At 38.5% G+C, this 15,697-nt stretch overlaps 1 protein-coding gene across 6 annotated transcripts in view; it reads right to left on the bottom strand.

Moving 5' to 3' along the window:
* vps13a (vacuolar protein sorting 13 homolog A) overlaps positions 1-15,697 on the bottom strand; it is a 40,513-nt gene that overhangs the window by 3,572 nt on the left and 21,244 nt on the right. For 2 of the 6 annotated variants that reach the window (XM_043246082.1, XM_043246084.1), the window contains 28 exons: positions 15,336-15,437; positions 15,103-15,255; positions 14,762-15,020; positions 14,166-14,326; positions 13,909-14,012; positions 13,485-13,770; positions 12,358-12,768; positions 12,173-12,277; positions 11,425-11,571; positions 11,218-11,349; positions 10,994-11,127; positions 10,151-10,237; positions 8,882-9,011; positions 8,546-8,775; positions 7,651-7,804; positions 7,159-7,305; positions 6,931-7,012; positions 6,351-6,420; positions 6,155-6,269; positions 5,403-5,516; positions 5,133-5,278; positions 4,110-4,191; positions 3,898-4,011; positions 3,499-3,574; positions 3,212-3,375; positions 2,518-2,563; positions 2,208-2,331; positions 1,996-2,110 (listed from right to left, as the gene is read on the bottom strand). In XM_043246082.1, the coding sequence (XP_043102017.1) occupies positions 1,996-2,110; positions 2,208-2,331; positions 2,518-2,563; positions 3,212-3,375; positions 3,499-3,574; positions 3,898-4,011; positions 4,110-4,191; positions 5,133-5,278; positions 5,403-5,516; positions 6,155-6,269; positions 6,351-6,420; positions 6,931-7,012; positions 7,159-7,305; positions 7,651-7,804; positions 8,546-8,775; positions 8,882-9,011; positions 10,151-10,237; positions 10,994-11,127; positions 11,218-11,349; positions 11,425-11,571; positions 12,173-12,277; positions 12,358-12,768; positions 13,485-13,770; positions 13,909-14,012; positions 14,166-14,326; positions 14,762-15,020; positions 15,103-15,255; positions 15,336-15,437 (3,990 nt within the window). The remainder of the gene's footprint in view (positions 1-1,995; positions 2,111-2,207; positions 2,332-2,517; positions 2,564-3,211; positions 3,376-3,498; positions 3,575-3,897; positions 4,012-4,109; positions 4,192-5,132; positions 5,279-5,402; positions 5,517-6,154; positions 6,270-6,350; positions 6,421-6,930; positions 7,013-7,158; positions 7,306-7,650; positions 7,805-8,545; positions 8,776-8,881; positions 9,012-10,150; positions 10,238-10,993; positions 11,128-11,217; positions 11,350-11,424; positions 11,572-12,172; positions 12,278-12,357; positions 12,769-13,484; positions 13,771-13,908; positions 14,013-14,165; positions 14,327-14,761; positions 15,021-15,102; positions 15,256-15,335; positions 15,438-15,697) is intronic. The other 4 variants (XM_043246083.1, XM_043246085.1, XM_043246086.1 and 1 more) reach the window with 2 other exon arrangements.

Genomic DNA, 15,697 nt, shown 5'->3' with positions numbered 1-15,697 from the left:
TAAAGGTTGTTTATGTTCATGCAAAAACAACGATATAAACATCAGGGGGTGTAAATCGAAATGAATAAAATCGCAATCACAATTTCAAAGGAACAATCGAACCGTTATGATTTTTGTCATAATCGTGCAGCTCTGAGTGAGTATGATGACTGATGAAAAGACACAACAAAACTTCACAATCACTTACTCTTACTTATAAGTCGCTCTAGTTTTAGGCACTTTTAGGTCACTTCTAGTTCAGACTGGTGTGTTTGAACGTGCTCCGGATGCAAGAATGCAAATTTCTAAAATTTCCCTAGTAAAAAGACTAGGGAAGAAAGGAATTCAATGCAAAATTTAAGCAAAGGTTTAGAAGTGACGCATTCTAAAGAGACGAGTCACGGCACACAGCCTGGCTCCTTCGCAAAGCCCGTCTTTAAATCGATGAAATGCATTGTGGGATTGATGGGTGTGGGATGGGTTAATGATGAAAAAAATGCACTTGGAGACAGACTTTATTCGGGATCAAGTGACAAGACGATGGGGCGGGACAACAAATCAGAACGAACGAAAGCAAACTCCATATTCACATTTAAAATGGACTGCTAGTGTATCAGCTAGACGCTGCCTGAATTACATTAACAAGTTACACAAAACAAACTAAACGTGTGCCGAGAGCCCCGAGAACAGCGGTCAAAAAGAGACATTCTCCTCATCGTCATCAGTGTCAGAGCTATTCATCTGAGAGAGGGCGGCTCTGCTCTGTGAACATGACAAGAGAGGAGATGAAGTCAGCGTGACGTTAGTGTGAACAGAAACACTACCCTCTACTACTACATCACACAGACACACGGCCTACTTTAAAAAAAAAATTCAGTTTTAAATGCGAAGTTGTTAAGTTTGAAGTTGCTGGTGTATATTCATAGCAGTGGCCAAAAATACACTGTAGGGATCAAAATGACAGATTTTTCTTTTTTGACAAAAATCATTAGGATATTAAATAAAGATCGTGTTCCATGCAGATATTTGGTACATTTCCTAAGATAAAGGAATTAAAACTCTTTTATTAATCATTCGCGTTGCTGATTTTGGACAACTTTAGAAGGTGATTTTCTCAGGATTTAGTTTTTTTTGCACCCTCAGATTCCAGATAGTTGTATCTAATATTGTCTTATCATAAACCATACATCAATGAAAATGATTTATTTAGCTTTCAGATGTTGTATAAATCTCAATTAAAAAAAAAAAAAAAAAAAAAAAAGACACTTGGGTTTTGTGGTCCAGGGTCACATATATCCCTAAGCTGTTCAGCAAGGTATTATTGAAAAACATCTCTGTCTGATGAGACCCATCGAAACCCTGGCCTGTGTTGGTCTGTTTGCCTCCTTGGTAAACCAGTTCACCAGAAAGACTGACTAACTTCACCATCTAGACACATTCTAAGACACAATCTAGACTAACATAAAACCAGCAGAAACCGGCCTGGACGAGCATGAAAGGTCATGTTGGTCAAAACTGGTTGTTTAATGACAATGACGGGTGTTTAAGAAAATGACCAAGGATTTTGTATCAAGAAACAACTGTAAGAAAATTACAAATCTTGTTTTTGTATATTTACGAGATATATAGATATATATATATCTGGGTAGCTGGCATGGATATATTAAAGCATTATTATTTAAAAATAAATAAATAACAATAATAATAAATATACGCACACATTTTGGATGCGATTAATCGTGATTAATCATTTGACAGCATAACTTAAACATTTGAACAGTAATGTATCTCTCAGTGCATATATATTAGATATATCACTTTCATTCAACAGTAATCTTATTTAATTAATTTATTATGTTTTAATTTGCGCTGTAGAAGACTGCCGTCACTGTTGAACATGTCAACTACCCATTTTCGTTTTCATTATGTTGTCCATTCTTATTACGTTTTTAAACGTGCCGCCACCATCTTGAACAGCAGGAGCGTGAGGTCAGGAAGTGAAGTGTCATGTGTCACCTGCAGCATCTGGCTGCCTATGCCCTCTCTCTCCTTATACGGCCGGATGACCCCGTCCTCGTGGATGAAACGCGGCGGGCGTAAACTATCCACGTCCTGAGACGTCTCCGCAGCTCTGCATTCAAACCAAACCAGAAGACACGTGACGATCACACACAAACAAAGAGCCATTCCTGAACACCGCACACAGATACTCAGACATGTTCACAGACCTTTTGATGCCTTGGAAGGTGCTGCTGGCCATGTCGATGATGCCCCCTGTTGGCCTGGTCAGAGCTCCGACCAAACCCTTGCCCACACCTTTAAAGAAACCCGCCGCTCCTTCCTTCTGAGCTCCTGCAGACACACACACACAGACACAGACACACACACACACACACACACACACACACACACACAGACACACACAGACACACACAGACACACACACACACACACACACACACACACACGAGATGCTGAGCACACAGGAAAGCTGGATTCTTGGCAGAGAAACACTTCCAAAAAACTGATATTCGTTACCTTTAATGGGTTTAGTCACGATGCCCGTGATGCCGCTCACAAACCCCTGCGTGACGAGAAGAGTTCGTTTTTACAGACAATAAACATTGACATTTATCAGATGTCAATCAATTACATGTTTACTAAATTAATTACATTAAAACATGATCCATTAAATTAACTGACCATTAATAATAATATTATTAAGACAATATTGTGGAAAAGCACTGAATAGACAAAGAAATTATTAAAAAAAATCTTGATGATGGAAGAACTTACATGTACTTTAAAGATGAAAAAAAAAAAAAAAAAAAAGCGGCTGATATATAAAGAAAATAAAGACATTCTTAGCTAAGCATGCTGACTGATATAGAAATCGTAACCTCATCTGTTTGGCTTCGCTAAGGTTGTTGTTGTTTGTTTCTTTCTTAACTGAGAATTTGTTCAAATCGATATAACATATACATATATATATACATACACATATATACATACACATATACATATACACATATACACACACACACACACAATATATATATATATATATATATATATATATATATATATATATATATATATATATATATATATATATATATTAACATATTATATATATATTATAACGGGAACCAAAACATCTTCAAAACATCTCAAATCAAGCAGGTCTGAAGCACCGTGAGGAAATGACTAATGAATACGTTTGTTAACTCACAGAGACGAGTCCCTTCCCTCCTCGCGTCAGGCCCTCTCTCAGTCCGCTGGGCTGCTTGTTCATGGCCTCTCGTCTCTTCTGCTGATACTCCTCATCCATGGTCATGGCGGCCACTCCTTTAGCCATGGCTCCCGTGATCCGAGACGCCGCTCCGGCCAGACCACCTGAGCGTGAACCAGAGGCGGACAAGGAGGACAAGACTGAACCTTTGATCGAAGAATTCATAACCGCATAGATCGCTCACGATATAAGTGCATTATTACATAAAGCAAAAACAGAGTACGCACCCACAGCTCCTCCAACCAGAGCCTTCACACCGAGAGCCATGCCCTCCACAAACTCCTCTGGACCCTGTATGGCACCCTGACAAAACAACATTCGGTCTTATTTTAGATCTTCATGATCATGCAATTTCTTATATAATATATATACACACACACACACACACATGCGTGCGTGTGTGTGTGTAGTTTAAAAATATATACTGTATGTATGCATTTTTATATATACGTTATAAACAGTGCAAAAACATTAATTAGGTAAACAAAAACTTTTATTTTGGAAGCGATTACATCGCGATCAATCATTTGAGAGCGGTACGCGTGTCTGTAACAAATGTAATTCCGAAAACTGCCATTTTAGAGCGCAACATATTCTTTTCCTTATCAAAAGAGTGGAGGTTTCACCTGATAAGGCTCATAAAAGAAAGCCTCGACGCCCTCAGACAGACCTCGGATCAGTCCGAACGGGTTCCCGAGGACATCTAAGCCCAAAACCAGAACATACATCTGCTTGATAGCCTGAAACAAACGACACGCAAGCACAGACAAATGAGTGCATGCGTTTAAAACGCACTGAAATCAGCAGTAGTCTGCGAGCGTTAAAGGTGAAAGGTCACCTGTTTGGAATAATGGCGGATGACCTCCCACTGCAGCTGCTGAGTCGTGCGAAACTGGTACGTCAGCTCGAAAAACGCAAGCCTGGAGAAAGACGTGAGCGGTAAAGTTTATTTCTAGGCAATAAATATACAATTCTGCATCACATAAGATACTTTATATGTACTGTATGCAGCGGCATGCTACTCATGTAATGTGGGCATACTCTACACAGTGTATAACTTAATACACACAATATCCACTGAACCTACTGCTGTCGCTAAAATGTGAAATACAGAATCAGACCACACTACACTCTGCTCTACCAACATTCATTTCTGAAAAGACAACTGGATATAATTTGATGTTAAAATTTGACAAGCCATTCATTATTACACTCTACGTATCGCATACGGTTTCATATACAAATTTATAATTGATAAGAAGCTCATTGTTATTATCACCAATAGTAAAAAAAAAAACCTGATACTTTTAGTTAATTGATTTAACTAAAATAAAGCCAAAATAAAATATATAAAATGCAAAACTGCCTAGGCAATTAAACGAAATTACTAAAAGCACTAAAATTGCTAGGTGGAAATAACTGTACAAGAAATGTTAAAAATTAAATAAAATAAAACTAAAAAGACAAAGTAATCCTAAATGTAAATAACAAATAAACTAAAACTCATTTAAAACTAAATAGTGGCATTTAAAAAAATAATAATAATAATAATAATAATCACAATGGCAAAAGCAATGACTAAAACTAAAAACAACTAATTCAAAATATAAAAAGTATAAAAATAGTAAATAAATAATACTTTCATTCATTATATACATAAGTCTTGTCTAATAATGAATCCTCATAAGCACTTCTAGCTCGTTTCGGTCTTTCCACTAGAGGGCAGTGTGGCAGCTATTGAAAGTGAAGAGTGTTTTGTTGACCGTCTAACCACGTGTGAAATCCAGAAAAACCCAAAGTGTGAAGTGAGGGTTGATCTGGGCAGACGAGTGAGAGTGAGTGCGGTGAAGTGTGCATGTACTTGAAGAGGACGTCCTGAGCGTCAGTGAGAGTCGCTCCAATGCTCTTCAGCAGGAGGTTGAGAGACTGAACGGGAATGATCTCGGTCTCTCGCTCTTTCTTATTCCCGTCTTCACCACCGGTGCTCAAAGAGAAACTCAAGTGAAGCTGCCCCACAAAAACACAGTCACACACCACACCGTACACTCCTTCAGTGTGCTAAGCTGGTCATGAATCTTAAATGTTTATTCTGTGTTCGCAGTGAACTTGGCAGGAGGATGCGGTAACTGACCTTGATGGGTGAGATGTGGAAGTACTCGTACAGGCTGATGGGTGACGTGTCCGTCGCTGAACTGTGATTCAACTCCGTCTTCAGATAATCAATGTCCTTCTCAAACAACTCCACCTACAGGACAACAACAGATCTTGGTTAAGATTATTTAAAATCACCCATGTACACACCCAGGCTGCAAAAATACTGTAATTTTTTTTATATTGTATATAATATTATACATAATATTATAATATTGCATATATATTTTTCTCATTCAAAATAATTGTTTTCTATTAGATTATGTTTTAAAATGTAATTTATTCCTGTGATCAAAGCTGAATTTTCTGCTTTAATAAGTGAATAAATGTATTAAAAATGTATAGTAAATTGTCCTCTCCTGGGACCGCCACCTTAACGAGGGTTTGAGTGCCTGAATGACCCTAGGAGCTGCGTTTATATGTTCCTGGTAGGGTCTCCCAAGGCAAACAGGTCCTAGGAGGAGCATGTCCCACCGGGAGGAGACCCCAGAGAAGGTCTAGGACACGCTGGAGGGACTATGTGTCTCGTCTGTTGTCTGGGTTGAAGGAAGTCTGAGCATCCCTGCTTAACCTGCTGCCCCCGCGAACCGGCCCCAGATAAAAACATTGATGGATAGATGGTTGTATACTAATGAAAAATTTTTCAGTGGCAGTGTAACCGCAAAGAGTGTGGATGAAGTAGAGCGAGAAGTCTATTTCAAATGTTTCACAGATGTCCATGTAGATCTTTACCTCCTGTTCAGACGTCACAGCACTGGCGTGCTCGGCAGTGAAGAGCTCGAGTATGGCATACAGGAACCCAAGATCTATCCTCAGGTCCATCTCCTGAATCAACACTTTAAAATACCTGCAGAGCAGAAATGAAGCATGCTTTGCTGTATCTTTGAGAGCAAGAGATGAAAGGAAATTGTATGAGGAGGAAACGTACTTAATGCGAAGAATGTCTGAATGTCCGGCTGCTCTAGTGATGATGCTGACATCGGCGAGAGGTTTGGGCTCTTCAATAAAAAAAATAAATAAACAAACAAACAATAAAATGTAATAAATAGCGCTGTCAAACGATTAACTGCATCCAATTTTTTAATTTTTTTTTATTATAATATATGTGTACTGTTTATTTGTGTATGAGTGTGTGTGTATATTTATATAAATACATTTAATATATAAACATAACATTTATTTTAATATATACATGCTTGAATTGTATGTATAAATACATTACAAATACAATTAATATACACAATATACACACACACACACACACACACACACACATATATATATACACATACATATATATATTACGCAAACAAATGTTTTTATATTAAATGTGCTTAAATCATGAATGCTTGAATCATTTGACAGCACTAATAAGAAACTTTACTGTACGCCAGACTGGTTAGACACAAACAAAATCAAAAGAATCTAAAATAAAAATACAATAAAATACAAATAAAATACAAACAAAACAAAGCACGAATAGGCCTCAAGGCTGTGGATGGACTGACCTGAGTCCATGCTGACTGATTTGGGAGGTTTGATGGGGTAGAACACAAACGGGAAGATGGCTCCGGGCAACTGATTTTGGATCTGAGGAGTAAAAACGGTGTAATTTTCATGTCCACTGACCATAACTGTACAAATCAACAATTCCTGAACTGTGCTGATCTAGGCTCTGTGTTTGCTCTGATCACATGGTTCTAACTCTCGGCTGCTTTATTGGGGGTGGAGCAGACCTGAATCCTGTTGATCTGGACTCTGTAGGTTTTCTGGCGGGCGGAGACACTGTACTCCACCTTCAGTGCCGGCAGGAAGTTCCTCCTGAGCGGAGCGTCAAAGGGCTGCATTATCCTCATGTCCAGCCCATTAGCAGCAAACAACACCTGATGAACATTCAGTACAGCCAGAGATGCATTAAAACAGACATGACCTCCTCTGAATAACTTTAATAATTTTTTTTTTTTTTTTTTTTACAAGGAATCAATAAAAATTAAAAATCATGTTATTTTTATTTTTTTACAAATGTGACTGAAATCTAAATGCTAATGCTAAGTTGTGTTTCCATCACTTATTGGCCACAGACAAGAATTAATGTATGTCAAATAGATTCAATCATACACCGTGGTTATTTGCATGTAGAAGCCTTAAAGGTACAGTAGCAATAACACTCGCAACAACTCATTTAAAATAAGGCACCTTGCCTTGACCTTGTTTCTGTGAGCACTAACCTGGTAGTCGTTCTCTAGGTCAATAATGGTGCTGTCCACTGGTCCGCTCTCCATATAATCTCTGTAGCGCTGCTCCAACATCATCGCCTCTTTAACACTCAAAACCTTCCATCGGCTGCGCTTCTTGGGCTTGGTTTCCCACACCACATCAGAGCTGACCAGCACAAACAAATTCAATTCAGTTGATGTACATCAATATGCAAATTAGGAATTTTATTTGCAAAAACAGAAAAAAAGAACTTTTTTTTAAGTGCCCTTATTATGAATTTTTGAAAATGACCTTTCTTGCATTGTGTAACACAGTTAATGAAAACAAAACTAAGCGTGCACGTGTATGAAGTTATTGTCTCTCAAAAGAAAGAGTTGACTGAGCTGAAAAGAGTCATTTTTAAATCTAGTCCCAAGCTTTTTCATCAAAATGAAACATTAGCATATTTCCTGTCCACTTGTTGGTCTTTTCACTTTTCACAAAATGCAAATTCATAAAAGTGCCACTTTTGGAGCGGTTAAAATGTCTGTTTCCAAAAACTACTGTGCAGCACTGTGCCAAAAACTAAAGACATGTCACTTGTATAATTGTGAATGGTGAAAAAAGCAACTTAAAATGTAAAATGGCTGATCGATCACAAGAAGCCCCGCCTTCTAAATAAAATAGCCAATCGCTGATCTGTGAAGTCAACGCATCAGTCTTTAGAGGTTCTGGTTGCTATAGAATCAGTCAGCTTTCTAAAAGAAGCGTCTAGGACTGTTCATGCGCACTGGCTGATCTTGTCTGAGAAATAAGCTATATTTCAGCAAAAGAAACAACAATTATTGCAGTTGTTGTCAGATTTCATTGGCAATTTTCAGTTATCGTTCTTGTCGTGAAAGGTGCCGCCACGACCCGGAGCAGTACCTGGTGATGCCAATGAAGGCCACTTCCTGGCTGCTGGTGTTGTTGACCAGTGAAACGCCCATGTTCTGTAACGAGATGCAGGTTTCTTGTTCAGCCAGCTCCATTTTCTCGTTATCGCGGATCTTCTTGAAGACACGCGGCTCTGTGGTGAAAAGCACCACGCGCTGGAGGCCTTCGTAAAATGAGACGACAAACAATTTTCCCTCCTTGTTCACATCCAACAACTGGTCCTACAGAACAAATGAAAACAGGGAGATGAAGTTTCACATCTCGAAATGAATGCAATTTATCACAATTACACGTGTTATTAATCATCAGATTCTTTAAATCGCTAACCTCTTCACTCTTAAGCTCTCCTTTGTATTTGCCCCATTTCCAGCTGAGTATTCTTGAGCCGGTGGGCTCGGCCCACGTGTAGTACACCGCCTGACCCGGAGCCAGCTCGTCCATTTCTGCCTGAGAGCTGCTAGAATAAAACCATCGGACTTAATGCAAAATACATAACATCATCACAAAACATCCAACAACTGCAACAAACTTCAACTAATTCTGTACAACGCAATAAAAAATTTTTTTACTAACTTTCCCCAAGGTCAGTAATTTAAATTGTTGCAAAAAAATTGCTTTTTTTAAACTTTCCATTTATCAAATAATCCTAAATAGCGTGTATTATGGTTTCAACAAAAATATTAAACAGAACATAAATGTTTCATAAGCAGCAAATCAGCATATTATGATTTCTAAACGATTGTGCGATGCTGGAAAGTCAGCTTGAATTAAATCACAATTTAAAATATAAAAAAATTATACAAAACAGTTTAAAATGTAATAATAATAATAATAATAATAATAATAATAATAATAATAATAATAATAAACAAATATGACAGCATTTTTTAAATAATTGTCAAATAAATGCAGCTTTGGTGAGCCTTCTAATGAGATTTTTTTGCAACAGAGATTGTTGAAGTTTGTTTAGACTATATAAAAAGTGACACACTTCCACAAGTTTCACTTTCTCATTTGAGAGATGAAGTTGAAATTGTGACGTCAGTGCAGCCGCAGCAGGCAGGTGCTTATAGATACAACACAGCTTACAGAAACCACAGAAATCATAGGCCCATAGTACAAAAATAATATACACTTGATATACGACACTGGCAGTTAACTTCCCTATAAAAGCAGCTAAAGTCACAATAACCAAGTGGCCAATGAGAAAAAGAGAAGACAATTCATGCTCTGTATTTCCTCAGTTCTACTGAGACACAAGTGAACATTTCATTTGTTAGAAAGTGGAAACGAAAGCAGCTGTAAGCACAGAATCAAAAAGCATGTAGGTTAATTTCTGTTGTTTAGTCCAAAGATTCTGTTGTAAAATCACCATCGAGGAGAGAAAGATTCGCTTCAGACTGCAACCTCACGCTGTGGAAGAAAAACGAGTTAAAGCCTCATTGTCTCATAACTGCACTCGTGTTTTCCCCAAAAGTATTTTGGAAGGGGTCGAGCAGCTCCCTTCACCAAATCCCATGTTAGCTTGCAAGGAAAAGAAAGCGATACTGTTTCATGCGTCTCAACCGCCATCGCTTTGTGTGTAAAAATGTGTACCAGAGAGATTCAGTCTCTTCACATAGCGATAGAGAGAGATCCACTCTCTCGTCCTGAAGCCAAGTCGAAGCTTTCCGCTTATTGGTGCTACAAAGAAAGAAAGATACGACAAAAATGCAACAAAATAAAATATGAAACACTCCTGCAACACAGATACATAGCAGTAAGCAAAAATAAAAAGCACACTGCAAAACAGACAATTAAAGCATTTAAAAATGAATACACGGTGGAAACATTCAGCGGAGGCTAAAAGAGCAAAGATTCATTTCATTTCATTACAAAAAAAATAAAAGCAGCAAATAATTAAATGTGTACTTATTTGCCAATTTCTAAAGTGATTTATTTACAGTTACATTTATATGACTTGAAACATGCAAAACTGAACACTTTGTTTTATTTTTATTAGCAGCATCCCTAATATTAAAAAAAAAAACACATTATGCCAAAAATACACATTAAAATAAAAATAACATTGTGTGAGATTTAATATTTAATGATATGTTATGTTCACATTTTAGAGAACTTTTTGGGTGATCAGAAAGAAAAGTGTAAGTGTAAATTGTAGTTTGTGTTGCACCTTTTTTTTTTGTAATTATAAAACACACACACACACACACACACACACACACCCACACCCGATTCTTCCAAGACTATGACAAACCATTTAATCTGAACCCCATATTTCTAGCAAACTACAATCCATCCCTATTTCCATACATCTAATCTAATTCAGAATAAGACCTAAATCCTTGCAAGGAAAGACCCCCAGACTGTCCTCCTTACTGCTGTGTCTCACTGTGTCTCCAAGCTCTTATACTGTGACCTGGCGCTCGTCATCCTCACCTCTGGTGGAACTGCAGCGTCTCGTCTTTAGTGTGGTTGATGAGGAGGAACGGAGCGGCCCCATCGTGGTAGTCAGAGAACCGGATCACGGCAGAATGCTCAGTCAGATTCACATCCACAATAATACCCCCCAACTACAACCAAGAGGAAACAAGAAACAAATAAAATCGAAGGACAGCGTGCTCTGGTGTCTCTAAAGCCTGTGTAAGGAAACGCTAGCTCACGGTTTTGTCCAGATGCAGCAGGAGGCAGTTCTCTGGATGGTGGAAGTAAAAAGCCCGTGGCGATGACTGACAGCCCTCCACTTTGACTCGGAGTTTCTTTGAATCTTTTTCTGGCCAGAATGGAACAGCAGCCTAAGAAGCAGACGGATAAACCTCAACACTCAGAGAAGGAACGTTCCTCCTGGTGCAGTCGGTTGTATTCCTGACCTGTCCGGGTCGGGCCTCTGTCCACTGATCCAGACCTTCCTCACAGACTCGGATGACGTGTTTGGTTCTGTTCACCAGCATGTAGAAGGGCAGGAACGTCACCAGCCGGGTCAAACTGAAGCTGGTCGCATCAATCTTCACTCCGACCTGACAGCAAACCGAACATTACTCAGCAAATAGTCAATTCAAGCCAATGCGGCATTTAAAACCCGATTTTGTAATCGGACATATTTGTGAGTTAACTAAGTATGCTGAATAGCAAAAAAAAAAAAAAAAAAGATGGGATATATATATATTTATTCTATATTTATATTTATTCTGATGTAATTGTTTGACAGCACTAACTAGTATTTAGTATTATAGTTTTAATTAATACATGTCATTTTTCATTTTATTTTTAACTTTTCAGTTTTCATTTTATTCTTAGTTCATGTTTTAGTAATTTTAATCATCTTTTAAACATTTTAATGTTATTACTTAATATAATGTAAGTGTTAGATGTATATATTAAATATTTACATATAAACCTTAAAGAAAACATTAAAATATTTATTTTAGCTTAATTTTGGTTAAACAATATCAAAATGTAAAAATAAAAAAAAAAAAAAACAAATGGCTCTTGACATGGATTTCATTCTTATCTCAAAATGAATGTATATTCTCTCTATATACACTCTCAAGTATTAATAAAATGAGTTTTGATTTCCCTGACTTGATGTATTAAAATCTGTAATGAAAGAGCGGTCACCATGTAATCCTTCTGTCTCCCTTTGCACTTGACGTCACCGTAGCTCCCGACAGTGTCGATGGAGAAATCATCCGATAATTCACTTTCTGAAATCATCAAGCGGATCTGTAAACAACAGAAGTCAGACACTTGATCAGTTACACCAGCTGAACGTCTAATACCCGCTTGACGACGTTCTTCCAAACCTTGTTGTTCTGCAGAAAGTTGCGCGGCTTGAAAGAGAAGAGCAGGGGCATGTCGTAGTCCTTTGCGTGTTTGCGGTGAAGGTCATCCGCCTTGTACTGTAACAGTCTGCCCGTCTTATTGACCATCCAGTACGGGGAGTGGACGGCCACCACCACCTGACCCTCCTCCTTCTTCACGTGGACAGCGATGTCCAGCTCGGGCCTGGCCTCCGTCTCCTCGTCCGCTCCCAGCGAGCGGAACTTGATGAAGCTGATCTCGTCACATTCGCTGCACAGACTGTACTTGGACTCCCAGTCCTGCTGCAGGTATCCCAGCAGCCTCAGCTCCAGCGTGGAGAAGTCCATGATCGCCGTGTGGATCTGGGAGGAGTGACCCGCTTTCAGCTCAGAAGGAGGAAAATCGCCATTGCCCTGTAAACAAAACGGTTTTGTAAAACAAGGAACTATAAAATTTAGATAGAAGTTTCAATCTGTTCTATAGAAATTCCAAGCAGACTTTGGCTCATAATATCTAACAGAAGCTGATTCATGATTAAGACAGCTGTCAAGTGTACAAATAACAGGATAGTCTAAAGGCAAACATAATAGTTAATTTCATTATTTTAGTGTGACCATGTTTATGGATTTTTATAGCTTATAGTTTTATAGTGAATTAAATGATGAAAACAACTAAATCATTAAAAAAAATTACTTGTTAAACAAGCGTTAAAGTGATCAGGTTATTATAATTATTTGGGGTGCGCTTGTATTTATAATCACTCATAAGATTATACTTCGATTATGGCTAATAACAAACAATAAATCTCCATTATACAATTTTAAAATATCAAAACTTATTAGAAAAATAAAAAATAATCAGTTAAATGATCATTAAAATAATTAATTCATCTGTGCTGATCAGCAGATATTTATATTTGTCTTATTTATTACATTTAAATATATTAAAATTAGGAAATGAGCCTGCACAGTTAAATTATCTAACATCAGTAGATTTGTAGCCAAAATTAACAGATAAATTTAATCTCTCTAATATAGTAGACAACCAATACCGTGGCTATCTCTCTTAACTGTAGTATAACTGCCCCGAGTGAAAACACACATACATGACTCGGTGTGGTGTCTTGTACCTTTATCTTGAAGGTGATGGGGTACGGCAGGAGGTTGCGGAGGAGAACGGTGGGCCACAGGTGCAGAATGATGGGCTTGTCAAACTCCTCCTCGGTGCTGTGTGACATCAAAGCGTCTGGAACTGGAACCATGTTGACCTTCAGCATCTGGGCGCTGTCTCCGTGGTGATGGCAGGTCTTCTCCAGACGCTCTCCGGGCTTCTGAATCACCTCAGTGTAAGTGAACTCCTCAGAGCGCTCGTACTGCTCCTCGCCTTCGGTTACAGGCTGCAGGCTCAGCTCAGCTCTGTAGAACAATTGGAAACGGCAAAATATACATTTAAGTGACATGTGCATGTTGAAAGAATGAATTAGGCTCAATGTAAATTAGAACAGGATTAATATTTTAGCTTTTCATCCCTTCTTTCTCTGTGCTGTAACTGACCTGTAGGAGCCCAGAGGCACACAGAACTCCTCTGTAGGCAAAGAGATGCCCAGACACTCAGATCCCTCAAAAACACGGAACGCCACCGAAAAGTGATTGATAATCTAGAAAATCAATAGAAAACAATAACAACTGAACGGTCAACTATACGATGAAACTCCCATTTATTAAATACTAAATACCATTAAAAACAGCATAAACATGTGTGTAGGCTTAATGAGGAGTCTTGTGTGTTTGTAGGTTTTAAATATATCCACCTGGAAAGGAGAGCGAATCTTGACATATTTGCTTCCCTCGACGGTGTAAATCTGACAGACAAAGAAGCGCGTGACGCCCGAGTCACGGTGCATGACGCTGTACATGTCCCGTCCGGTTTTGATTAGTGGGATCACACTTGCAGTAGTGTGGCCAACCGGCGCTGGAAGAGAGGAAAAAATAAATAAATGGATTTTGCCGAATGCAACTATAAAATGAATCCAACGCGCAGGTTTAAATTTAATTAAATGTAATCTGGCACATGTTTGTGTACCTTTAGACTGTATATATTTAATTTACTGAAGAAGATTGAATATTGAATATATTGAAAAAGACTTGTTATTGGCATCTACAGTTCAATGAAAAACCTTTACGTCAATGGACATTTAGCATTCTACAAAATGTTCTTTAATGTGAACAAAGTTCTTCAAAACAATGTTTCTTTCAAGATCTGTTCGCCCAAAAAGGTTCTTTGGGAATCCAATAATAGTTCTATTGCATTACTGTAAAAATATCCTTTTGGAAACATTATTTTCAGGAATTTTGTGAGATATATATATATAGCGGTCATGCATAAAGGGTTATGACTGAGTCTTACTGGGCTGTATGTAGTTCTTGGCACTGAGGCTGGTCATGGCTGAGAACTGGTCACTGGACTCAGCGGTCAGGGTGTAGTCCATATTCAGGCTCTCTCCATCCTCGAGCTCCACCACACGATTTTTGGACTCCTTACCGATGGGTCTAAACACTTCGCTGTGCAACACTGACAACGGCAAACCCAAGCGGTTTTTGACCACAATTGGAGCCTGGTCTGTTTGAAAGCACTCAGCGGTCTGCTTTGTGGCCTCTGCAAATGCCTGCAAAGCAAACAGAAAGAACCAGTCATCTGAAAGATCCCTCAGAGAAAGCCAGCCCTTTTCATCCATCTCGATCTCTTACCGTCCCTAGGTTGCTGAGCATGTTTAGGCCACACTTGGAGAGGGTGACGTTAAGCTGGTCTTTACTTGTGAAGCTGATGACCGTTTTATAATCAGGCACACTGCCGTCCACCTCATCAGACACTCCAGAATATGATACTGGCTTCTTCTTCATCTGTAGACATAACATTATTTGTTTTTTGACCTCATGAAAAGTTATGTCAGTAACAGGTTAGGCATGAAACGAAGGGTAACCTTCATTGCTAGAGTCCATGGTCTGAAGCCGTCTTTTTCCTCATCGTCCAGTGGCTCCAACAGTGGTTCCCATAAACCCATCATCTCATTATAATAATTCACCTACAGGAAACAAGCAACTGGTTACAGTATACAAAAAAACTAGAATATCGCAAGCCATTTCAAGTTGACTTCAACATGAAACATTAGCATATTGTGTGCCCACTTCTTGTCTTTTTGTGCCTGTCTGAACAAAAAAGCAAATTCATTCTTCGCCACAAGGTGCCACTTTAAAAACATCTGTTTCCCTGGTAACGGCTGTACACAAAGCAGCTCACAAAGGTTGCTTTATCAGGCATCATAAGCATGATGAATTAGTGATT

This window comes from Puntigrus tetrazona, chromosome 8 (assembly GCF_018831695.1).
Source record: "Puntigrus tetrazona isolate hp1 chromosome 8, ASM1883169v1, whole genome shotgun sequence".
Lineage (NCBI taxonomy): Eukaryota > Metazoa > Chordata > Actinopteri > Cypriniformes > Cyprinidae > Puntigrus > Puntigrus tetrazona.
The sequence above is the reverse complement of the archived record's forward strand: the minus strand, read 5'-3'. Positions and strand labels throughout refer to the sequence as shown.